Genomic DNA, 26,465 nt, shown 5'->3' with positions numbered 1-26,465 from the left:
AAAGACGACAAGGAGTAGTTGTCTTTTCAACAACAACAACACTTATTGAAAGACAAACATGTACTAAGCTACTCTTACAGGGATTAGTTGTTTTCCCAGGCTATCGATGAGCTCTGTTGAACTGGATCACTAAAAGGTGTTTTAATATGCATGATGTACTGTTGAACTGGATCACTAAAAGGTGTTTTAATATGCATGATGTACTGTTGAACTGGATCACTAAAAGTGGTTTTAATATGCATGATGTACTGTTGAACTGGATCACTAAAAGGTGTTTTAATATGCATGATGTACTGTTGAACTGGATCACTAAAAGTGGTTTTAATATGCATGATGTACTGTTGAACTGGATCACTAAAAGGTGTTTTAATATGCATGATGTACTGTTGAACTGGATCACTAAAAGGTGTTTTAATATGCATGATGTACTGTTGAACTGGATCACTAAAAGGTGTTTTAATATGCATGATGTACTGTTGAACTGGATCACTAAAAGGTGTTTTAATATGCATGATGTACTGTTGAACTGGATCACTAAAAGGTGTTTTAATATGCATGATGTACTGTTGAACTGGATCACTAAAAGTGGTTTTAATATGCATGATGTACTGTTGAACTGGATCACTAAAAGGTGTTTTAATTTGCATGATGTGCTGTTGAACTGGATCACTAAAAGTGGTTTTAATATGCATGATGTACTGTTGAACTGGATCACTAAAAGTGGTTTTAATATGCATGATGTACTGTTGAACTGGATCACTAAAAGGTGTTTTAATATGCATGATGTACTGTTGAACTGGATCACTAAAAGGTGTTTTAATATGCATGATGTGCTGTTGAACTGGATCACTAAAAGGTGTTTTAATATGCATGATGTACTGTTGAACTGGATCACTAAAAGTGGTTTTAATATGCATGATGTACTGTTGAACTGGATCACTAAAAGGTGTTTTAATATGCATGATGTACTGTTGAACTGGATCACTAAAAGTGGTTTTAATATGCATGATGTACTGTTGAACTGGATCACTAAAAGGTGTTTTAATATGCATGATGTACTGTTGAACTGGATCACTAAAAGGTGTTTTAATATGCATGATGTACTGTTGAACTGGATCACTAAAAGGTGTTTTAATATGCATGATGTACTGTTGAACTGGATCACTAAAAGGTGTTTTAATATGCATGATGTACTGTTGAACTGGATCACTAAAAGTGGTTTTAATATGCATGATGTACTGTTGAACTGGATCACTAAAAGGTGTTTTAATATGCATGATGTACTGTTGAACTGGATCACTAAAAGTGGTTTTAATATGCATGATGTGCTGTTGAACTGGATCACTAAAAGTGGTTTTAATATGCATGATGTGCTGTTGAACTGGATCACTAAAAGTGGTTTTAATTTGCATGATGTGCTGTTGAACTGGATCACTAAAAGGTGTTTTAATTTGCATGATGTGCTGTTGAACTGGATCACTAAAAGTGGTTTTAATATGCATGATGTACTGTTGAACTGGATCACTAAAAGTGGTTTTAATTTGCATGATGTGCTGTTGAACTGGATCACTAAAAGTGGTTTTAATATGCATGATGTGCTGTTGAACTGGATCACTAAAAGTGGTTTTAATTTGCATGATGTACTGTTGAACTGGATCACTAAAAGTGGTTTTAATTTGCATGATGTGCTGTTGAACTGGATCACTAAAAGTGGTTTTAATTTGCATGATGTGCTGTTGAACTGGATCACTAAAAGGTGTTTTAATATGCATGATGTACTGTTGAACTGGATCACTAAAAGTGGTTTTAATATGCATGATGTACTGTTGAACTGGATCACTAAAAGGTGTTTTAATTTGCATGATGTGCTGTTGAACTGGATCACTAAAAGGTGTTTTAATTTGCATGATGTGCTGTTGAACTGGATCACTAAAAGTGGTTTTAATATGCATGATGTACTGTTGAACTGGATCACTAAAAGGTGTTTTAATATGCATGATGTACTGTTGAACTGGATCACTAAAAGTGGTTTTAATATGCATGATGTACTGTTGAACTGGATCACTAAAAGTGGTTTTAATATGCATGATGTGCTGTTGAACTGGATCACTAAAAGTGGTTTTAATATGCATGATGTACTGTTGAACTGGATCACTAAAAGGTGTTTTAATATGCATGATGTACTGTTGAACTGGATCACTAAAAGTGGTTTTAATATGCATGATGTACTGTTGAACTGGATCACTAAAAGTGGTTTTAATTTGCATGATGTGCTGTTGAACTGGATCACTAAAAGGTGTTTTAATTTGCATGATGTGCTGTTGAACTGGATCACTGAAAGTGGTTTTAATATGCATGATGTACTGTTGAACAGGATCACTAAAAGTGGTTTTAATATGCATGCATTGGGGACATCATGCCACAAGAAATTCTAAGAACTCGTCTTATTTTCAATATCTTACATTTCACAGGATAGTTAAGTCCAGCTTGACAAAGACGATATATTCTCAATCTTAGTTTGGAAGGGTTTTCCTTGTTTAGCATTGACAGTCATGTGAATGTTTAGATGTTTATCCATGTGCACCCCAGTTCGTCCTCAGTATTAATCCCACAGTGTGCCATCGTAAGAGGATAGCCCAATCAACACAACAATCCAATGCCTATTTATAGAAGCTAGCGTTTTACTGACACACCTGTGGTTGCAGTAGATCTCTCTCATAGGGTCTATATAACCTGTGTCTAAATCGGTCTGAAACTGTCACTTCTCGTCACCTGATCCCAGATCTGTAGCCTATGTGCCGAATCCAAATGATTCTGACGAGGCTATAGTCCGAGATGTTGGCTTATGCAGCGCATGCATACAAATCTGGCATCAGGCTACTTCTCATAGACTTTGGCGAATGAGTTGAGAAAATGCGACTCACGCCCAGGCACAAGTGGAACGCTATCGTGAAACGGGAGAAAACAAGGATATAATCACAACTCCACGTGAAGAGGTAGTTTGTTGTGGGAAAACTTCTGGTGTGGCTTTCCGACATGGACTGTCCCTTCAATGTCAGTCTACTATTCTTCCGTTGACTGCTTTCAAGACCACTGCCATTTAGCCCCTAAGGGAATTTTTGGGCTACTCTCTCTTTTTTTTTTTTTTTTCAAAACTTGTCTTTTGTGTGGTTTGTTTTTGGTCAAAAATAGAGTTTGTGTATGTATTATTCTACAGTAGATAATTTAATTCAAAACATTCATCAAGTAGGCTTACAGTATCTTCCAGCACAAGTTACAGTATAGTCCAACACCATTGATGTGTTTTCTAACAATCCACCCACCTGTGAATCACAGTGGAACACATTGCCTGTATATTACAGGGGTGTAACAGTGTGTCGGTGTAATGGTTAACTTAGCCAGCAATGTTTATGGATGAGTGGCTGATGATTAGTAGAGTATAGTCTGTTGTGGTCTACAATGTGCTGTATGGAGCCCGAGTGCCAGTCTGCTTGTGCACCATTGCCAACTCCTTTCCCCTTACATACATGATAACGAGTGTTGGCAGTAATGCAACAAACAGACTGGCATTCAGGCTACATTATGATTTAGTAGAGTACAGGTCTAATCTGTTGCGATCGACAGGGAGTGGCCCAGGGTATGGATCTCTTCAGTTGTCCTCCTGCACTCTCTTCAACACCCCCATGCAGGATGTAAGTAGTAAGACCCCCCCCCCCCCCTTGGTTTGAAATGTGTCCTATCCTTGCTCTCTCACATGACTTTGAGACGGCGGTGTTTATATCGGTGTGTGTGGAATGCTTTGTGGGCTCCTTTCCTTAAAATCTGGACTGATCAACACGTGGAGGGCTGGTTTAAAGGGAATGCAGCAGTGTTCTATTGTGGGATTTGGCCGACAAATTTCTATAGAGGAAATGGCATCAACCCGAAACTTAGCATTTCAATCAACCTGGAACTTAGCAATGAAAAAACAACATTCCCAGTGCATTGCCCATAAAACGAATCAAGTCCGCCAGTCGATGTCCGGTGCTCTACGTTTTCGATGTCCCAGTCTACTTCCTGTCGCCACATTGTTGCCAGCCTCCACAGTGTGGTCCATTTAACTCAAGCCATACTTATCCCCATAGTCCAGACCCCATACAGTAGGGTTGGTCAGATTACGCGTCTGTCCTGATGGGGGGGGGGTGTGTAACATCATCAAGCTAGACCTGTCTGCCAGCCTCAATACTCTACGGTGACTCTCTCTCTCTCGTGCTGTTGGAGTCGACTGGGGAACGAGAGCAGTTGAGGTGAGGTGAAGACAGCCATTCCAAATTGACGGACAGACACGTGTTGTTTGGCATCGCCAGCCTGTGGTTTTTGTTTGCCGTGCTTTTACGGTTGGTTTGAATCTCTCTTCTGTTCATCTCTTAAACTGTACCGACACAGTTCTCTCCTGGTGTTTCTTCATTTACTCAAGCGACACTGTATTGGCAATCTGAGTAAGTGTAACAACTCATCTACGAACTAAGATATGACACAATGTTCTGTGACTCCCGGTGTGTTTTGGTTCTGTGAATTTGGTCTCAGTTGGCCTGCTAATGGCCTTTTCATTTGACTAATATCACTCTCTTTCTCCTTCTGTCTGGATCACACAGTGTATAGCAGAGGTACTCACCTCTGACCCTAAGAGGTCCGGAGCCTGCTGGTTTTCTGTTCTACCTGATAATGAATTGCAAACACCTGGTGTCCCAGGTCTAACTAAGTCCTCAATTAGAGGGGAACAATGAATATATGCAGTGGAACTGGCTTAGAGGTCCAGAGTGGACTTTGAGGGGCATATAGATATACTTTACTTATCCAGCTGTCTTTCCCTCTTCTTCCTCAGGAGCAGGAGTTCCTGCAGAAACAGCAGCAGGAGCTGGACTGTGCCCTGAAGAAGATCATCCAGCAACACAAACACGAGCTGGCCACCATCGAGAGAGACTGTCTCAACCACAAACAACAGCTCCTCAGAGGTGAAGATGCATCTCTCGGCGTGACACATAGACTATAGTTCAAATCAAATCAAATTTTATTTGTCACATACACATGGTTAGCAGATGTTAGTGCGAGTGTAGCGAAATGCTTGTGCTTCTAGTTCCGACAATGCAGTAATAACCAACAAGTAATCTAACTAACAATTCCAAAACTACTGTCTTATACACAGTGTAAGGGGATAAAGAATATGTACATAAGGATATATGAATGAGTGATGGTACAGGGCAGCATACAGTAGATGGTATCGAGTACAGTATATACATATGAGATGAGTATGTAGACAAAGTAAACAAAGTGGCATAGTTAAAGTGGCTAGTGATACATGTATTACATAAGGATGCAGTCGATGATATAGAGTACAGTATATAGGTATGCATATGAGATGAATAATGTAGGGTAAGTAACATTATATAAGGTAGCATTGTTTAAAGTGGCTAGTGATATATTTACATCATTTCCCATCAATTCCCATTATTAAAGTGGCTGGAGTTGGGTCAATGTCAGTTAGGTACTCAGTCATAGCACCTTTCAGGGGGGAGAAACCGGCCTTAACCACAAACAGAAGATGCATAGCTCTGTGTGAGATGCAAGTAGCACAGATGCACATTGCAGTAGGATGGATACACAACCTTTATAAAGGTCATAGTCACTACATAGAAACAGTCTACCCTAGCCGCTATCACCAGCATACTTAAAAGAAATATAGTAAACCTTACTGTTTGTGTGTGAGATGGAAACCGCAAACACACAGTGACACTGAATATAACTTAAAACAGAAGCTCTACAGAGTTCAACCGACGGCCCCATCAGGCCTTGACTCTAATTGAGCAATAAGGGGGGTGTGGTATATGGCCAATATTATGCACGACGCAACACGGAGTGCCTGGATACAACCCTTAGCTATGGTATATTGGCCATATACCACAAACCCTGAGCTGCCTTATTGCTATTATAAACTTGTTTGCCAATGTAATTAGGACAGTAAAAATACATGTTTTGTCATACCAGTGGTATACTGTCTGATATACCACGGCTTTCAGCCAATCAGCATTTAGGGTTCGAACCACCCAGTTTATAATACCTATTAATGCTGAGAACCTAACATGAACTGAACTGGTTAGCAGCCTACTAACCCTGCCTGGTCAGATTCCAGTCATCACATACACATCAGCTTATAGAAATAGCTCCACAGAAATGTTCACAAGCTGTAGGCCTTGATGACTTGCTGATTTGAATGGTATGAACCATGTTAGAAAGGGAAAGAAAATTAAAGTCAAATCTAGTGACATGTTTTTTGGGTGCCAATATTCGTCAACCTCAAATATAAAGAAATACAGATGAAAGATCTGATTTACAATGGTGAGGTTTTGTATCTAATAATAATATGCTGAACCTCTGTGTAATGCAGTGTTCCCTTGAACTGAGTTTGTGTGTTTTGGTCCTGGCAGCACGGGAAGCAGCAATGTGGGAGCTGGAAGAGCGTCACCTACAGGAGAAACACCAGTTGTTTAAACAACAGCTGAAAGACCAGTACTTCATGCAGAGACACCAGCTTCTCAAGAGACACGAGAAGGTACAGTAAGGCTTCCAAATAGACAGACAAACAGCTGATTCAGGATCAGATCTCATAAGCCTAGTCCTGAACAGAACCACTAGGAGCAAAATACCTGAACAGGTTGGGGGATAGAGTGGGGCATAATACTGAATGACTACAAGTTTTGACTCATGACATCTTAAATCAAATTGGAAATATGCCTGGGTATATCTGTTTCTGCATTCAACAATGATGCGTCATTGTTTTGCCAATGCGGACTGAGTAACGCTGACAAGACAACTAAATGGCTAACACTTTGACAACTAGTCTAATATCTCAAATATCTCATTTCTATGGAAGCTAATGATGTGTTTCTGCCCCCCTCTCTTCCTCTCGCTTTCCCTCCCTCTCTCTTTCCCTCTCTCCCTCACTCGCTCCCTCTCTTTCTCTCTGTCTCTGTGTGTATGTAGGAGATGGAGCAGATGCAGCGCTACAACCAGCGTCTGATTGAGGAGATGAAGAACAGGCAGACACAGGAGAGGGCCCGCTTACCCAAGATCCAGCGCAGCGAGGCCAAGACGCGCATGGCCATGTTCAAGAAGAGCCTCCGAATCACTGGAGGCCCCATCACACCCGAGCAGGAGAGGGAGAAGGTCAAACAGGTGAGAGATAAAGGTCAAAAAACACATAATTGAGAATGGAAACCTATGTATTTAGATGTTATTTTCAAAGTATAATCAAATCAAATTTTATTGGACACATACACATATTTAGCAGATGTTATTGATCACATACACATATTTAGCAGATGTTATTGTGGGTGCAGTGAAATGCTTGTCTTCCTAGCTCCAACAGAGCAGTAGTATCTGACAGTTCACAACAATACACACACATCTAAAAGTAAAAGAATGGAATTAGGATGAGCAATGTTGGAGTGGCATTGAATACATACAGGAGCATAGAATACACTGTATAGATATGAGATGAGTGAAACAGTATGTAAACATTATTAAAGTGACTGGTGTTCCATTATTAAAGTGACTAGTGTTCCATTATTAAAGTGACTAGTTAGTAAATACAGGAGCATAGAATACACTGTATACATATGAGATGAGTGAAACAGTATGTAAACATTATTAAAGTGACTAGTGTTCCATTATTAAAGTGACTAGTTAGTAAATACAGGAGCATAGAATACACTGTATACATATGAGATGAGTGAAGCAGTATGTAAACATTATTAAAGTGACTAGTGTTCCATTATTAAAGTGGCCAGTGATTCCATGTCTATGTATATTGGGCAGCAGCCTCTTTGATGCCGGGTTGAGTAACCAGGTGGTAGCCAGCAAGTGATGGCTATTTAACAGTCTGATGGCCTTGAGATAGAAGCTGTTTTTCAGTCTCTCGGTCCCAGCTTTGATGCACCTGTACTAACCTCGCCTTCTGAACGATAGCGGGGTGAACAGGCCGTGGCTCGGGTGGTTGATGTCCTTGATGATCTTTTTGGTCTTCCTGTGACCTTTGGCCTTCCTGTGACCTCCTTTGCCCCCGGTGATGTGTTGGGCAGACCGTACCACCCTCTGGAGAGCCCTGCGGTTGCGGGTGGTGCAGTTTCCGTACCAGGCGGTGATACAGCCTGACAGGATGCTCTCGATTGTTTATCTGTAAAAGTTTGTGAGGGTCTTAGGGGCCAAGCCAATTTTTTTCAGCCTCCTGAGTTTGAAGAGGCTCTGTTGTGCCTTCTTCACCACACTGTCTGTGTGGGTGGACCATTTTAGATTGTCAGTGATGTTTACGTCGAGGAACTTGAATCTTTCCACCTTCTCCACTGCGGTTCTGTCTGTGGATAGGGGTGTGTTTCCTCTGCTGTTTCCTGAAGTCAATGATCAGCTCCTTTGTTTTGTTGGCGTTTAGGGAGAGGTTATTTTCCCGGCACCACTCCACCAGGGCCCTCACCTCCACTCTGTAGGCTTCCTTGTCATTGTTGCTAATCAGGCGTACTACTGTTGTCATCTGCAAACTTGATGATTGAGTTGGAGGTGTGCGTGGCCATGCAGTCATGGGTGAAGGAGTACAGGAGGGGGCTGAGCACGCCCCTGTGTTTTTTCCTACCTTTACCACCTGGGGGCAGCCCGTGAAGAAGTCCAGGACCCAGTTGCACAGGGCAGGATTCAGACCCAGGGCCCCAGGCTTGATGATGAGCTTGGAGGGTACTATGGTATTGAAGGCCGAGGTATAGTCAATGAACAACATTCTTACATAGGCTTTCCTCTTGTCCAGATGGGATAGGGCAGTGTGCTGTTTCGATGGCGATTGCATCATCTGTGGATCTATTGGGGTGGTATGCAAATAGAAGTGGGTCTAGTGTAACTGGCTTCCAGTTGAAGCTCGCATCCGCTACAAGACCATGGTGCTTGCCTACGGAGCTGTGAGGGGAACGGCACCTCAGTACCTCCAGGCTCTGATCAGGCCCTACACCCAAACAAGGGCACTGCGTTCATCCACCTCTGGCCTGCTCGCCTCCCTACCACTGAGGAAGTACAGTTCCCGCGCAGCCCAGTCAAAACTGTTCGCTGCTCTGGCCCCCCAATGGTGGAACAAACTCCCTCACGACGCCAGGACAGCGGAGTCAATCACCACCTTCCGGAGACACCTGAAACCCCACCTCTTTCAGGAATACCTAGGATAGGATAAAGTAATCCTTCTCACCCCCCCTTGAAAGATTTAGATGCACTATTGTAAAGTGGCTGTTCCACTGGATGTCTTAAGGTGAACACACCAATTTGTAAGTCGCTCTGGATAAGAGCGTCTGCTAAATGACTTAAATGTTAAATGTAAATGTAGTGTGTCAGGTAAGGTAGAGGTGATATGATCCTTAACTAGCCTCTCAAAGGACTCCAGCCAGCTGGTCTGCACATGCTCTGAGGACGCGGCTAAGGATGCCGTCTGGGTCGGCAGCCTTGTGATGGTTAACACGCTTAAATGTTTTACTCACGTCGGACACGGAGAACGAGAGCCCACAGTCCTTGGGAGCGGGCCGCGTCAGCAGCATTGTGTTTTCCTCAAAGCGGGCGAAGAGGGTGTTTAGCTTGTCCGGGAGCAAGACGTCAGTGTCCGTGATGTGGCTGGTTTTCCCTTTGTAATCCGTGATTGTCTGTAGACCCTGCCACATACTTCTCGTGTCTGAGCCGTTGAATTGCGACTCCACTTTGTCTCTGTAATGATGTTTTGCTTGTTTGTTTGCCTTATGGAGGGAATAACTACACTGTTTCTATTTGACCATATTCCCAGTTACCTTGCCATGGTTAAATGCGGTGGTTCGCGCTTTCAGTTTTGCGCAAATGCTGCCAGCTAATGAGGGATTATAGACATTGCTTTCAGTGGAGAAAGAGGTGAAGTCTCAGAGCTTGTTGATCCAAGTCAAAGGGACTTTCCCAGGCACTGAAGGATTTACAGTACTTTAGGCAATGCTAGGTCAAGCTTGAGACTCCCAGTGCAAATTAAACATGTATCAAGTTCCAAATGTAATTGGGCCTATTTTAATACTCGTGGGAGTTGAATAACTGAGATGTTTCTGTGTGTTTGACAGTTTGCAGCCCAGGAGGAGAAGAGGCAGAAGAATGAGAGGCTCCACCAGCACCAGAAACATGAGAACCAGATGAGAGACCTGCAACTGCAGTGTGACACCAACATCCGGGAGCTGCAGCAGTTACAGGTACACTCTCAGAAATAAAGGTGTAGATTTGTTCCTAAAGGGGTACAACTTCTTGTCACTGGGGTGGTACCCTGTAAGGTCCTCCTTTGTACTTTTAGTTATGGGTACATATTTGTACCCACGTTCATACCTCAGATAGTACCTTTCTCCACAGGTACAAAAGCATGCTTTGTGCCTTCACACTATATAGTACCATCACAGTGACAGAGCCATTTGTTCCTTGAAAGTGGCAAAAATGGACCTCTACCATAGACCACTTAAACTTGTACAATATTTCCACTCACGGGTGGCCAAAAATAACTATCTGAAAGCCACTCCCCCGCTGTGCCAAGCCTCCAATAGAATTTCCCAATTTGCCTTTTTGATTGAATTGTAGAGTTACCACCATTGACTGTATTTGTTAGTAACAGAACAGTTGTTGTTAAATTATTTTATTTTCAGTCACAAGTGAGTACCTAAGCATATATTACCATTAAAAATGTTATGACAATACATTACATATCTCATGAGGCTATTTTGAAGCGTAGTTTTACTCTAATACAGTGGCATGAAACTCATGGTTTATAGCTACGTCAGGCCTGCTTGCAAAGTTCTGTAAACATACCCCAAATTCTGGGAATTTTGGGATATTCTGGTTGAAGCATTTCCCCCCCTTATTCCCTCCTGTTTCCAGGAATCTTCCGACTGTGATTTCTAGAAACCTGGGAAATTTACCAGAATTTTGTGCTGGTTTGCAAAGTGATTTGTAATTCCTATTGGAATCCAGCCAGAGTTACGATATCCAACTGTTGGAATTTTATTCACCTGCAACATGCATTCACAATGACTGCCAGAGTTAACCTTTCTAGCGCAGGCGTTCCACTAGCGGAACCTCTCGACAACATTCCGCTGAAAAGACAGTGTGCGAAATTCAAATATATATTTTTTGAAATATGTAACTTTCACACATTAACAACTCCAATACAGCAAAGAAAAATACACTTCTTGTTCATCTACCCATCGTGTCCGATTTCAAAAAAGCTTTACAGCGAAAGCGCAACATATGATTATGTTAGGTCAGAGCCAAGTCACAAAAACACACAGCCATTTTTACAGCCAAAGAGAAGAGTCACTAAAAGCAGAAATATAGATAAAATGAATCACTAACCTTTGATGATCTTCATCAGATGACACTTATAGGATATCATGTTAATACATGTATGTTTTGTTCGATAATGTGCATATTTATATCCAAAAATCTCAGTTTACATTGGCGCGTTACGTGCAGTAATGTTTTGATTTCAAAACATCCGGTGATTTTGCAGATAGCCACATCAAATCCCAGAAATACTCAATAAACATTGATAAAAGATACAAGTTTTATTCACATAATTAAAGACAGACTGCTCCTTAATGCAACCGCTGTGTCAGATTTTTTTTTTACTTTACGGAAAAAGCATAATCTATCTTCATAATGATCTTCATCAGAATGCACTCTCAGGAATCCCAGTTCTACAATAAATTACTGATTTGTTCCATAAAGTCCATCATTTATGTCCAAATTGCAACTTGTTGTTAGCGTGTTCAGCCCAGTAATCCATCTCCATGAGGCGCGAGCACTACGTCCAGATAAAAACTTCTGTTACAGGTCGTAGAAACATGTCAAACGATGTATGGAATCAATCTTTAGGGTTTTTTTTAACATTAAACTTCGATCATTTTCCAACTACGCCTCCCGGGTGGCGCAGTGGTTAAGGGCGCTGTACTGCAGTGCCAGTTGTGCCACCAGAGACTCTGGGTTTGCGCCCAGGCTCTGTCGTAACCGGCCGCGACCAGGAGGTCTGTGGGTCGACGCACAATTGGCCTAGCATCGTCCGAGTTAGGGAGGGTTTGGCCGGTAGGACGCATGACTTTCAACCTTAGTCTCTCCCGAGCCCGTACGGGAGTTATAGCGATGAGACAAGATAGTAGCTACTAAAAACAATTGGATACCACGGAATTGGGGAGAAAAAGGGGTCAAATTCAAAAAATATGTAATAATAAAAATAATAATGTTCCAACTGGAGAATTCCATTGTCTGTAGAAAAGCACTGGAACGAGAGCTAACTCTGTCGGGACCACGCGTCACGAGCCTGAGACACTCTACTGACTCATTCAGCTCCCATTCCCCCCTCCTTTATAGCAGAAGCCTGAAACAAGTTTCAAAAGACAGTTGACATCTAGTGGAAGCCTTAGGAAGTGCAACTTGACCCCATAGACACTGTGTATTCGGTAGGCCAAGCATTGAAAAACTACAAACCTCAGATTTCCCACTTCCTGGTTGGATTTTTCTCAAGTTTTTGCCTGCCATATGAGTTTTGTTGTACTCACAGACATCATTCAAACAGTTGTAGAAACTTCAGAGGGTTTTCCATCCAATATTACTAATAATATGCATATATTAGCATCTGGGACTGAGTGGGAGGCAGTTTACTCTGGGCACGCATTTCATCCAAAAGTGAAAATGCTGCCCCCTATCCCAAACAGGTTTTAAGAACATTTTGAGGAGACTACCTAAGTCATTTAAATTGGAACAACCATTTCAGTAATAGGAGAAAATCGAACTAACTGATTGGATTCGTTTAGAAACATTTATGTTATTTATCTTTGTGTAGCATATGATTAACCAATCAATGTACATGCAAAAACACAGATATTCAAAATATTTCTTTAAAAAATCAACCTGCAGTAGAGCATGCTGGGAAATATGAAGATAATAATTATGGTACAAATGTGGCTTTTTGGGATACCACCCCAGTGTCAAAGACGTTAGTTATTTTTAGGTGGCAGAAAGTTAGCATTGTATGGTGGGTATTGAGGGTTAACAAAATACATTTGTCACCTAGGAAATTAACCTTCACATTACCCCTTTTGTGAGTGTGATGATTGTACCTTTTTATATTCATAATATGGGTTACAAAAATGTACCATTATACTCTTTGTCTGCACATGTACCCTAAAAGGTACGAAACAGTACCATGTGAGATCATTGTTTATTTTGATATTTTTGTACTCCAGGGAACAATACCGTACACTTATTTCTAAGAGTGTATAGTATAACATGTATAGTACGCGCACATGGATATCAGGGATTCTGTAATTGCACAAGGTGCAATAGAAAACACACACACTTTGATTCATCTGTGATTCAGTACAGCGTGTAACACCCAATGTGTGTATTGTGTGTTTCAGAACGAGAAGTGCCACATCCTGATAGAGCACGAGACCCAGAAGCTGAAGGAGCTGGATGAGGAGCACAGCCAGGAGCTGAAGGAGTGGAGGGAGAAACTACGACCCAGGAAGAAGGTAACCATTACACCAGTTAACCCTTCACAGGAAATGATTTCTCTTTCTATTGAATATTTGGCACATATTTTGTTTCAGAGATGGAGAGACTTGTAGTTGAAACATATGGTAGGAGGTAGGGTGGGAGGGAGCCTAATGGTTTGAGTGTTGGGCCAGTAACCGAAATCCGCTAGTTTGACTCCTAGAGCTGAACAAGGTGAAACACTTGTCCACGTGCCCTTGAGCAAGACACTTAACCCTAACTGCTCCGCTGATAATGCCTGACCCTGACTGTGACCCCACTCTCTGAGGGTGTCTCCGGGTGAATCTCAGGGCGATGTGTAAGAAAACAAATGCGTATCTGGTACATGTGTGAAACAGTACAAATATAAGCAGCCTCCAAATGAGTATTATGTAATCTCTTGCTTGGGATCCGCTCGCCGACCATTTGTCTGTTGTTCTTAGGCTCTGGAGGAAGAGTTTGCCAGGAAGCTTCAGGAGCAGGAGATCTTTTTTAAGATGAGTGGAGAGTCAGAGTGCCTTAACCCCTCAGCCCAGAGCCGCATCTCCAAGTTCTACCCCATCCCCAGTGTCCACTCCACTGGCTTCTAGGGGTTAACCCATTCATGGCACTCCGGATGGACATAAACATATATCCACATATCGAAGGCACACTCAATGAATAAATATACACACTTCCGGATGGATACACCCACACACACCTATACAAATAGACTGGCGCACGTGCACACACACACACACACACACACACACACACACACACACACACACACAGACAAACAAACAGACTAATAAGACTGAGCCTCTGCTGCCTTGCCCAGTCTCCATTGATGACAATCGGGGACGAAGGGGCGATATCTCCGAGGGTGTGTACCCCTCTATCGGTTTCTGGACGAGGATGGGACAGTAGCCCTCAAGCTACAGACTATGTTAATCATGAAGACCTTTTTAATGGTGATCTGTTATACATAATTTACCCCATTTTCATTGTATAGGGTCGTGTTCAGTCGGGCACACCGTAGTAAGAGTTTGAATTTGTGTTCTTATTGTGGAAGTAGTACCTCCCCGTTTCACTCCATTTCAAATGATTTTCCACTGACAAAAAAAACAACAGTTTTATTTCTTATAGCTTCCTCTTTTGAAATGAGTTATGAAGGAGATTCTTGACATTATGCATTTTCAAATGTGATACTTTGTGCACTCTGTTCCTCAAATCCTTGCCTCTGTCACTAAAGTGTCTCAGGCAGATTTCATTTTTTTTCTTCACTTTTTCATTTGTGAATCTTTTTTTTTTTCTTGAATAATCTAGTGCCCGTATACTTTTATTTCAATGGACTTACCTTTCAAATTTAAGCTTCCTCTGAAAAAAAACTACTGCTGCTTGATTTAGTTATTTGCACTAAATCAGGGCTGCCCAACCCTCTTCCTGTAGATCTACTGTCCTGTAGGTTTTCAGTCCAACCCTAATTAAGCATATCTGATTCAGCTAGTTAAGGTCTTGTTGAGCAGCTAATTAGTAGAATCAGGTGTGTTAAATTAGGGTTGGACTGAAAACCCACAGGACGGTAGACCTCCAGGAAGAGGGTTGGGCAGACCTGCACTAAATAAAAAGGATGAAGCAACATTTTGTACCAGAAGTCTAATATAATGAACTTATATATTCAATATCTATGGTAATGTTTGAGAGAGCTAATGATATGATAAGAATGTACTTTTGGTAAAAGATGAACAGCACATTTTTTTTTATAATGAATCTTGACAAAGGCATGATATATTTTATATGCAATCACGCATATCTTGACAAGATATTGAATTTAGTTTCCAATGAACTAGGGAGTGACTGCCTAAAGTTAAGCATGGATTTCGATACAAGCTTGACTTCTTATGTTATAATTATGATATCAAAAGTAATTTTTTGGAGCTTATTAACAACAGTTTGGGATTTATATTTTTCTGCCGGAAATGGTTCCTTTCTTCTAGCCTGGAATCCAAACTGAAACACTACTTTCACTCTTGTTTTACTTGAACATTTGTGAAACGGTTGAGATTCCCAGGCTAGTATCTTTCTTCAGGTTTCATGAGCATGCCTTTCATCTTCAGCACAACTCTTGAGATTTGTTTCTCTCTTTTTGAAATTTGGCGTAGTCGGCGAGTGGCCATTTTTGTTTTAGCATACCAAGGAGGGGTTATTAAAATGGTGTTTGTTTATATATCCAGACAGAGACAAGGTTTTCACTGTGGTTGCTCAAATGGCGTTGTTATATAATTCGATAGAAATCTGTGAGGACCTATATGAAGGTCTGTTTTGTTAGAATTTCATGCAAATGTTTGGTATGTCTGTGTATTGTTTATAAAATTGCCTCCCATTAATAAGGTATTATTACATTACCATATTCATCAGTTGACCTGCATGGCTTTTGGGTTTGTTTGTAAGGAAATTATGATACTGTTTTATTATTATTCATACTAGCTAATAGCCTTAGTGTTTTCAACAAAACGTATGAAGATACGGTATTCATGTTGTGGCCCTCTGTGTAGTTATTTTAATCAGACTTAGTCCCGCCCCAAGTGATCTTTATATTCGTGTAGCTTCTATTGTATCATAGTCAAATGTTTTGTTCGTTACTTATTTAATCTAAGGATAATGAATATGACGTTATCATGAGTTGAACAGTTTTGATAACATTTTTAGAACTACAGTTTTAGCTTATTTTATCATAGATATGCATGATCTACTCTAAAATGGTGGTAGCCTATAACCTTCAATACAGTTTAAAATCATTTGTTAAAAAGGAACTGTTGGACCTGACTGGTTTAGGCCATCATGACTTCTGATTGGTCCATTTGTCATCTCACCCTTTTTTGATTGGCTGCAGGAACAACAATCAGTCGATGCTATTTTATAATTGGTCTGTAATAGTGGCAAACAAAAACAAAACATCATACACAATGAAGGAGTGCTGTGCACCTTACACAAAATGAAGATACTCTGCCAGTAGTTTTTTATGTGGAAATGTATGTTTACTACAGTACAGTATTGTAGTTTCCTCAATTGTCAAATAGTTCATTTAAAATCTGAAATTTAAGCTGAATTGAAAATATAATTAAATACCAATCATGTCAATATGTGTTATGTTATTAGTGTCATGATTTCCTTCTGATTTTCAAATTGTATCGTGATTGATTTCAGAATGTTGTTTGAAATTGAACTACCATGAAAAAATAATGTGCATTTTTAAGACAAGTTTACATTATAGTTTTTAGAATGCCTATGTACTGTAGATTTGCATTGTTCTGTAAATAAACAATTTCCTGTATACAATATCGTGTACCTGTTTGTTTCTTCAGCGAGTCTATGACAACAATGTGAACATCACGTTCCACTTTGATTAAATAAGATGAACAAAGCTTTATATTTATGAATTGATACCAGTACATTCAAAGGAGATTTTGACAATAGTTTTAGTTTCGTTCGATATGAAATGTTTTTCCTCAAGTACAAAAGTACAATAACGATAATAGTACAAAAGCTATTTAATAAAAATAACACACCCTGTTCTATTTTTCAACACATAGTTGAACTATTCCTGCTATCAACATGCAAGGAGGTGAATTGGAAAAATAATCCAGATTAAACACTAGTAAAAATAGATCGTAAAGACGTCTTTGACACAACACAATACATCAGCGCATGGAACACTGTCCTGTTCAACAGTTTCTCCTATAGAAAACGATATATTTACATCGGTAATGTCTCCAAGGCATTAGGCCCCCACACATGTATGCTCATGACTCATGACATATTTCATAGGACTTTCATTGACCTTTGAATATTTTATCAATCATTTGTTTCTCAAACGCCAACATTCCTCTTTCTTCTGTTGGTCACAAGTGTGTATTCTCCTGTGGAAAAAATGTGAAATCTTAATGAAACCATATCTCTTTTGCATACCTAGGTCAGATCGACACATCATGCATAGCAGGGACACTTGTATTGAGGGTACTATATCATGACAGAATTACATATAGCATCACTAGAATGGATCATACTGTAGCATCATGCTTAAGGATGTTGGTAAAGGGGAAACTTGAAAAGGTTCTCTGTGATAATCATGATGTACCTTTCTCCCCCTTCCCCCCCCTTTTCCACTCCAGACCAGGGAGGCCTGCCCTTCCTGGGATGCCATCCAGTCCTGGTTTACCAGAATTCAGAGTGAAAGTGGTTTACACAATGGTTTACAAAGACCTGGCAAATGATCAAGAGCGCAACTCTAAAGATGTAAAAAGAGTAATGGTTCAAAAGGTACCTCTCTCGCCTTTGTGACCTGTATGTCCTATGTCCCCTTTCTGTCCCGGCCTTCCAGGGGGTCCCACAATGTTTCCATGGGCTACGGATGATACATAAGGTTATTTCATAGAAAGTTAAAACTGCAATCAGCATTTTGGCAAAGCCCCACCAATGTTCAATCGTGACAAATTGGACTTCACACTTGGTACTGTTCTTAATTTAAATGTATAATGTGAAATAAAGTACCAGTCAAAGGTTTGGACACACCTACTCATTCAAGGGTTTGTCTTTATTTGTACTATTTTCTACATTGTAGAATAATAGTGAAGACATCAAAACTACGAAATTATACATGTAGTGTACTGTAGTAAACAAAAAAGTGTTATTTATTTTATATTTGAGATTCTTCATAAAGCCATCCTTTGCCTTGATGACAGATTTGCACACTCTTGGCATTCACACTCTTGGCATTCTCTCAACCAGCTTCATGATGGAGTCACCTGGAATGCATTTCAATTAACTGTTAAAAGTTCATTTGTGGAATTTCTTTCCTTCCTAATGCGTTTGAGCCAATCAGTTGTGTTGTGACAAGATAGGGGTGGTATACAGAAGGTAGCTCTATTTTTTATTTTATTTTTTTTATTTTTTTTATTTCACCTTTATTTAACCAGGTAGGCTAGTTGAGAACAAGTTCTCATTTGCAACTGCGACCTGGCCAAGATAAAGCATAGCAGTGTGAACAGACAACACAGAGTTACACATGGAGTAAACAATTAACAAGTCAATAACACAGTAGAAAAAAAAATGGGCAGTCTATATACAATGTGTGCAAAAGGCATGAGGAGGTAGGCGAATAATACAATTTTGCAGATTAACACTAGGGTGATAAATGATCAGATGGTCATGTACAGGTAGAGATATTGGTGTGCAAAAGAGCAGAAAAGTAAATAAATAAATAAAAAAAACAGTATAAAAACAGTATGGGAATGAGGTAGGTGAAAATGGGTGGGCTATTTACCAATAGACTATGTACAGCTGCAGCGATCGGTTAGCTGCTCGGATAGCTGATGTTTGAAGTTGGTGAGGGAGATAAAAGTCTCCAACTTCAGCGATTTTTTGCAGTTCGTTCCAGTCACAGGCAGCAGAGTACTGGAACGAAAGGCGGCCAAATGAGGTGTTGGCTTTAGGGATGATCAGTGAGATACACCTGCTGGAGCGTGTGCTACGGATGGGTGTTGCCATCGTGACCAGTGAACTGAGATAAGGCGGAGCTTTACCTAGCATGGACTTGTAGATGACCTGTAGCCAGTGGGTCTGGCGACGAATATGTAGCGAGGGCCAGCCGACTAGAGCATACAAGTCGCAGTGGTGGGTGGTATAAGGTGCTTTGGTGACAAAACGGATGGCACTGTGATAGACTGCATCCAGTTTGCTGAGTAGAGTGTTGGAAGCCATTTTGTAGATGACATCGCCGAAATCGAGGATCGGTAGGATAGTCAGTTTTACTAGGGTAAGCTTGGCGGCGTGAGTGAAGGAGGCTTTGTTGCGGAATAGAAAGCCGACTCTTGATTTGATTTTCGATTGGAGATGTTTGATGTGAGTCTGGAAGGAGAGTTTGCAGTCTAGCCAGACACCTAGGTACTTATAGATGTCCACATATTCAAGGTCGGAACCATCCAGGGTGGTGATGCTAGTCGGGCATGCGGGTGCAGGCAGCGATCGGTTGAAAAGCATGCATTTGGTTTTACTCGCGTTTAAGAGCAGTTGGAGGCCACGGAAGGAGTGCTGTATGGCATTGAAGCTCGTTTGGAGGTTAGATAGCACAGTGTCCAATGACGGGCCGAAAGTATATAGAATGGTGTCGTCTGCGTAGAGGTGGATCAGGGAATCGCCCGCAGCAAGAGCAACATCATTGATATATACAGAGAAAAGAGTCGGCCCGAGAATTGAACCCTGTGGCACCCCCATAGAGACTGCCAGAGGACCGGACAGCATGCCCTCCGATTTGACACACTGAACTCTGTCTGCAAAGTAATTGGTGAACCAGGCAAGGCAGTCATCCGAGAAACCGAGGCTATTGAGTCTGCCGATAAGAATATGGTGATTGACAGAGTCGAAAGCCTTGGCGAGGTCGATGAAGACGGCTGCACAGTACTGTCTTTTATCAATTTGGTAAAAGACCAAGTCCATATTATGTCAACAGCTCACAAGCAAAGAGAAATGACTGTCCATCATTGCGTTAACACATCCGGAAAATTTCAAGAACTTTGAAATTTTCTTCAAGTGCAGTCGCAAACAGCATCAAGTGCTATGATGAAACTGCCTCTCATGAGGACCGCCACAGGAGAGGAAGATCCAGAGATACCTCTGCTGCAGAAGACAAGTTCATTAGAGTTAACAGCCTCAGAAATCAGCAATTAACTGCACCTCTGATTGCTTCCCAAATAAATGCTTCAAGTAACAGACACATCTCAACATCAACTGTTCAGAGAAGACTGTGTGAATCAGGCCTTCATGGTCGAAATGCTGCAAAGAAACCAATACTAAAGCACACCAATAAGAAGAAGAGACTTGCTTGGGCCAAGAAACACGAGCAATGGACATTAGACCGGTGGAAATCTGTCCTTTGGTCTGATGAGTCCAAATTTGAGATTTTTGGTTCCAAATGCTGTGTCTTTGTGAGATGAAGAATAAGTGAACAGATAATCTTCGCATGTGTGGTTCCCACCGTGAAGAATGGAGGAGTAGGTGTGATGGTGTAGAATTCAAGGCACACTCAACCAGTATGGCTACCAGAGCATTCTGCAGCAATACCCCATCCTATCTGGATTGTGTTTAGTGGGACTATCATTTGTTTTTCAACAGGACAATGACCGAAAACACACCTCCAGGCTGTGTAAGGGCTATTTGACCAAGAAGGAGAGTGATGGAGTGCTGCATCAGATGACCTGGACTCCACAATCACCCGACCTCAATCCAATTGAGATGGTTTGGGATGAGTTGGACCGCAGAGTTGAGGAAAAGCAGACAAGTGCTCAGCATATGTGGGAACACCTTCAAAACTGTTGGAAAAGCATTCCAGGTGAAGCTGGTTGAGAGAATGCCAAGAGTGTGCAAAGCTGGCATCAAGGCATAAGGTGGCTACTTTGAAGAATCTAAAATATAAAATATATTTTGATTTGTTTAACACTTTTTGGGTTATTTGGTTACTACATGATTCCATATGTGTTATTTCATCGTTTTGATGTCTTCACTATTATTCTACAGTGTAGAAAATAGTAAAAATAAAGAAAATCCCTTAGGTTTGTAGGTGTGTCTAAACCTTTGACTGGTCCTGTACGTTAATGAATTGCATTTATACTGTATTATTGTCACCTCTGATGTATTCCATAAGGTCAGTGACGTTACTATGGGAACCAAACACACGGCTGAATCCTGGAGCACCGGGAGGGCCAGGGGGTCCTGGGGGTCCTTGAACAACCTGTGCCTTCTCCAGCTGAGACCGGTTCTCAACCACGTCCCTCAACAGACCATGGTCTACGGGATGGGAAACAATCAAGATCAGAGAGAGCATATGAATTTACATCCAATGCAAAAGTAGGACTCTTCATTCATTGCCGATGGTCACTATCTTTATTTATCAACATGTGTGTCCCATTGGCATAGAAATTGAATTACTAGAACTGACATCCCAATTCAAGTCAATGTGCCATTCCTTTGATCCATTGTCATTGGAAACAAATAAGCTTTGAAGAATTGCATTTAAATGTTGTTAAATGTGTATAGCTCTGAAAAGCATATTGTAGCACTGCGATGACAGTATTGGATATTCAGTTTCACTTACACTTGATGTAGTCAGTCACTCGGACCGCTATATTGGAGAAGTCTGTCTCAGTCTCAGCCAGCCTTCCCTCGCTGGTCCTGTGGTCGAAGGCATGGCCGTACCCAGAGTTACCCTGCTCTCCCTTGTGTCCCTGAGGTCCAGGGGGACCTGGGGGGCCTGGGGGCCCAAACATTCCCCCTCTTAGACCACCTGGTGAGGATAATACAATATGCCAGTTACTCCCACTGATACCCACTGATCTGGGGCAGTAACTCAATGTCAAGGGTAAATTATTGCTTTGAAATGAATGGGAGTCTGTAGAATCCCCTATCAATGTCTATTTTTATTTTTAATAAGTTACCTTTTTATCTTGGGAAGGACATCCATGAAGTGATGTAATTAGGGTAACCTATTGTACAGGCTCAATGCATTTCAAGTAATCTATTAACTTTTATTTCCTGGTTTTAGACCTACAGGGTGGATAATGGAAAACTAACTATTTCTGTACTGTTGTAACTCTAGGAGTCTTTGGATAGTACTGTAAAACCATATCATTATCCACTTAGTAGAAAACCATTTATGAAACCCTTATTGATTTGACCATACTCTGTATGTAGTCCTTGACCTCCTCCAGCCTGTATCCAGAGCTGCTGTAGGGGGCCTGTCCTGAAGGACCGGCAGGGCCTTGAGGGCCAGCAGGGCCTGGGACACCAGGTGGACCAGGAGGCCCCTGAGCGCCCAAGGCACCTCTGTATTCAGCATCTAGAAAGGATAGGCAGAACTGACATCAGTTAAACTATTAAGAGGAGTAAATGTGCAGACTGTCCAGGAAGTCCTTCTGGCTCTAGACCTACAGTGCATTCGGAAAGTATTCAGATCCCTTGACTTTGTTACGTTAAAGCCTTACTCTAAAATGTATTTAAAAAATATTTAAAAATTCTCATCTACACACAATACCCCACAATGACAATGAGAACAGATTTATAAAAATGTGTGCAAATTTATTACAAATATAAAAATCAGACATTTCTTATTTGCATACAGTAAGTATTCAGACCCTTTATTATGAGACTCAAAATTGAGCTCAGGTGCATCCTGTTTCCATTGATCATCCTTGAGATGTTTCTACAACTTGATTGGAGTCCACCTGTGGTAAATTCAATTGATTGGACATGATTTGGAAAGGCACACACCTGTCTATATAAGGTGTCAGAGCAAAAACCAAGCTATGAGGTCAAATGAATTGTCTGTAAAGCCCAGAGACAGGATTGTGTCAAGGCATAGATCTGGGGAAAGGTAAAATAATTCCGCCGCATTGAAGGTCCCCATCATTCTTAAATGGAAGAAGTTAGAACCACCAAGACTCTTCCTACCGCTGGCTGCCCAGCCAAACTGAGCAATCAGGGGAGAAGGGCCTTGGTCAGGGATGTGTGTGGCCTCCAACTGCTCTTAAATACAAGTAAAACTAAATGCATGCTCTTCAACCGATCGCTGCCTGCACCTGCACACCCGTCCAGCATCACTACTCTGGACGGTTCTGACTTAGAATATGTGGACAACTACAAATACCTAGGTGTCTGGTTAGACTGTAAACACTCCTTCCACTCTTTTCACATCAAACATCTCCAATCCAAAGTTAAATATAGAATTGGCTTCCTATTTCGCAACAAAGCATCCTTCACTCATGCTGCCAAACATACCCTCATAAAACTGAATATCCTACCGATCCTCGACTTTGGCGATGTCATTTAAAAAATAGCCTCCAATACCCTACTCAGTAAATTGGATGCAGTATATCACAGTGCCATCCGTTTTGTCACCAAAGCCCAATATACTACCCACCACTGTGACCTGTATGCTCTCGTTGGCTGGCCCTCGCTTCATACCCACTGGCTCCAGGTCATCTACAAGACCCTGCTAGGTAAAGTCCCCCCTTATCTCAGCTCGCTGGTCACCATAGCAGCACCCACCTGTAGCACACGCTCCAGCAGGTATATCTCTCTGGTCACCCCCAAAACCAATTCTTCCTTTGGCCACCTCTCCTTCCAGTTCTCTGCTGCCAATGACTGGAACGAACTACAAAAATCTCTGAAACTGGAAACACTTATCTCCCTCACTAGCTTTAAGCACCAGCTTTCAGAGCAGCTCACAGATTACTGCACCTGTACATAGCCAATCTATAATTTAGCCCAAACAACTACCTCTTCCCCTACTGTATTTATTTATGTATTTATTTTTCTCCTTTGCACCCCATTATATCTATTTCTACTTTGCACATTCTTCCACTGCAAATCTACCATTCCAGTGTTTTACTTGCTATATTGAATTTACTTTGCCACCATGGCCTTTTTTTTTGCCTTTACCTCCCTTATCTCACCTCATTTGCTCACATCGTATATATACTTATTTTTCTACTGTATTATTGACTGTATGTTTGTTTTACTCCATGTGTAACTGTGTGTTGTTGTCTGTGTCGAACTGCTTTGCTTTATCTTGGCCAGGTCGCAAATGTAAATGAGAACTTGTTCTCAACTTGCCTATCTGGTTAAATAAAGCTGAAATTTTAAAAAATTCAAATGTGACCAAGAACCCAATGGCCACTCTGACAGAGCTCCAGCATTCCTCTGTGGAGATGAGAGAACCTTCCAGAAGGACTGAGGAGTGACTTCCAGAACTATCTCTGCAGCACTGCACCAATCAGGCCTTTATGGTAGAGTGGCCAGATGGAAGTCACTCCTCAGTAAAAGGCACGTGACAACCCGCTTGGAGTTTGCCAAATGGCACCTAAAGGACTCTCAGACCATGAGAAACAAGATCCTCTAGTTTGATGAAATCAAGATTGAACTATTTGGCCTGAATGCCAAGAGTCACGTCTGGAGGAAACCTGGCACCATGGTACTGGCAGCATCATGTTGTGGGTATGTTTGTCAATGGCAGGGACAGGGAGACTAGTCGGGATCCAGGAAAAGAACGGAGCAAAGTACAGAATGATCCTTGGGGTGGCAATCTTATCACGTGACTATTTTAAATCAATTGAACTACTTACCAAGATCCATCTGTAGGTCCCGGCCCACCATTTGGGAAACACTTGCACACACTATGGTTAAAGAAGCTACTGGTGTGTGTATGAATCTAAATGTGAATCTGACATGACTGTGTCACAGTGATTCCTTACCATTCATTAGAGTGAGGACCCGTCCAGCCACCTCATGGGTATTAAAGCCATAGCCTCCTCTCCATGGGATCCCTGGGATGCCAGGAGGTCCAGCAGGGCCAGGAGGACCGATGACGTAGCGTCGCACTTCCTCACCTGAGAGGGGTACGGATCAGGCAAGGGCACTTCATTGACTGTCTCATGACACAATGTTATATCTTTTTTTCCCGACCCGATTATCAACATTTGTGCTCAAACAACTGACTTACTCTGTAGAAGGCTGATGATGTCATTTAGCGATGTACTGCCTCCACCGGGAGCGCCAGGCGGGCCTGGAGGTCCAGGCACCCCACTAGCAATACCTCCACCTGAAATGTCAACAGAAGTATTAGATCCAGGTACACATACAATATGATATACTTCATATATGTACAGCTTTTGATAAGATGTTGGTTTGTCTGGACTCACTCTGGATGTACGCGATGACGCGACTAGCAAGATCGTCCACTGACTCCACTGATCCGTCACCAGGGGGCCCCGGTACACCCGGAGGACCCGGAGGTCCCGACATGTACTCCCTGACACCATCGCCTCCATGAAGGACAACACAATACACAAGTTACTGCACTGCTAACCAGTAGCGTAGAAAAGGTCAGATCTTGAGGCACCATTTTAGTTAGCCTCAACTACGCAAACAACAACTAAATCATGTTTTGTCGACCATATTATCCCATGGAGGTCACGTATGCTATCAAATACTGTAACAGTATTTGGATGGATGTAGTTTAGCCCCACTCCTTTTCATTGGGGGGTAAGAAGAAAAAACAGATCATCTCACTCACTCTTGAGGTATTCTGTGATGTATTGGCGGATGTCCGGTGTTCCAGACCCAGACCCAGGTGGCCCATCACGCCCGGGAGGTCCAGGTGGACCTGGTGCTCCAGGGGAACTCCTGGATGATCCACCACTGGAGTAGCCAGGGATACCTGGAGCACCTGGAACGCCAGCCTCACCTAATGAAGATATAAGTAGGCTTAACTTACACAAAGGATCCACATTGAGTGATAAACATTGTTCATGTGATGCTCCAGAGCTTTTGTATAATTTTAGCCAGTAGATTTGAAAATAGTGCTCATGAGCCAAAACAGGTCCCAGTTTGAATTATTTTTGCAATTCGTATGATATGTTATGAATGTATAAGTGCTTAAGATCCCAGACTGCATCTTTAAAGGGGTGTAAGGGTGTACCTTTAGGACCCGGTTGCCCCTCGGGTCCCTCTGGACCTTGGGGCCCTGGAAGTCCACTGTCCCCTTCTGGTCCTGGACCTCCAGGTTGTCCCTGGGGTCCAGGGAAACCTGGGGAGAAAACAATACAATGAACAATACAACATATACCCAAAAGGATCAAGTAAATTCAGAAGTAAATGTTGGTTGTAACCCAAGCCACAGGTGTAGGCTTGAATGTTTAATTATGCTTCTGATAAATATTTGATCCACCCACCGACACCGGGATCTCCTGGAACTCCTGGTAAACCGGGCTGACCTGGGTCACCTGAAACATAGGTCAAATTGCGTTAAGGTTGACAGTCTATCACAAAGTCTGCCATGTAAA

At 41.7% G+C, this 26,465-nt stretch overlaps 2 protein-coding genes across 4 annotated transcripts in view; one reads left to right on the top strand and one right to left on the bottom strand.

Moving 5' to 3' along the window:
- Window positions 1-16,911, top strand: part of LOC115142426 (serine/threonine-protein kinase 10-like) — a 38,960-nt gene extending 22,049 nt beyond the window's left edge. Inside the window, exons 13-18 of the mRNA XM_065001496.1 lie at window positions 4,865-4,994; window positions 6,465-6,589; window positions 7,021-7,212; window positions 10,140-10,265; window positions 13,476-13,589; window positions 14,034-16,911. Of these exons, the coding sequence (XP_064857568.1) occupies window positions 4,865-4,994; window positions 6,465-6,589; window positions 7,021-7,212; window positions 10,140-10,265; window positions 13,476-13,589; window positions 14,034-14,180 (834 nt within the window). The 3' untranslated portion in view covers window positions 14,181-16,911. The remainder of the gene's footprint in view (window positions 1-4,864; window positions 4,995-6,464; window positions 6,590-7,020; window positions 7,213-10,139; window positions 10,266-13,475; window positions 13,590-14,033) is intronic.
- Window positions 16,912-17,105: 194 nt separating this feature from the next.
- LOC115142425 (collagen alpha-1(XVII) chain-like) overlaps window positions 17,106-26,465 on the bottom strand; it is a 29,477-nt gene continuing 20,117 nt past the window's right edge. For all 3 annotated transcript variants that reach the window (XM_029681869.2, XM_029681868.2, XM_029681871.2), the window contains 12 exons: window positions 26,355-26,405; window positions 26,102-26,209; window positions 25,697-25,867; window positions 25,323-25,445; window positions 25,124-25,222; window positions 24,876-25,010; window positions 22,307-22,462; window positions 21,722-21,910; window positions 21,253-21,414; window positions 17,897-17,977; window positions 17,711-17,782; window positions 17,106-17,492 (listed from right to left, as the gene is read on the bottom strand). In XM_029681869.2, coding sequence (XP_029537729.2) covers window positions 17,443-17,492; window positions 17,711-17,782; window positions 17,897-17,977; window positions 21,253-21,414; window positions 21,722-21,910; window positions 22,307-22,462; window positions 24,876-25,010; window positions 25,124-25,222; window positions 25,323-25,445; window positions 25,697-25,867; window positions 26,102-26,209; window positions 26,355-26,405 — 1,397 coding nt within the window. In that variant the 3' untranslated portion in view covers window positions 17,106-17,442. The remainder of the gene's footprint in view (window positions 17,493-17,710; window positions 17,783-17,896; window positions 17,978-21,252; window positions 21,415-21,721; window positions 21,911-22,306; window positions 22,463-24,875; window positions 25,011-25,123; window positions 25,223-25,322; window positions 25,446-25,696; window positions 25,868-26,101; window positions 26,210-26,354; window positions 26,406-26,465) is intronic.

The sequence above is a fragment of the Oncorhynchus nerka genome, linkage group LG15 (genome assembly GCF_034236695.1).
Source record: "Oncorhynchus nerka isolate Pitt River linkage group LG15, Oner_Uvic_2.0, whole genome shotgun sequence".
Taxonomy (NCBI): domain Eukaryota; kingdom Metazoa; phylum Chordata; class Actinopteri; order Salmoniformes; family Salmonidae; genus Oncorhynchus; species Oncorhynchus nerka.
Note: the sequence above shows the minus strand (reverse complement) of the source record. Positions and strands in the feature narration are given on the sequence as shown.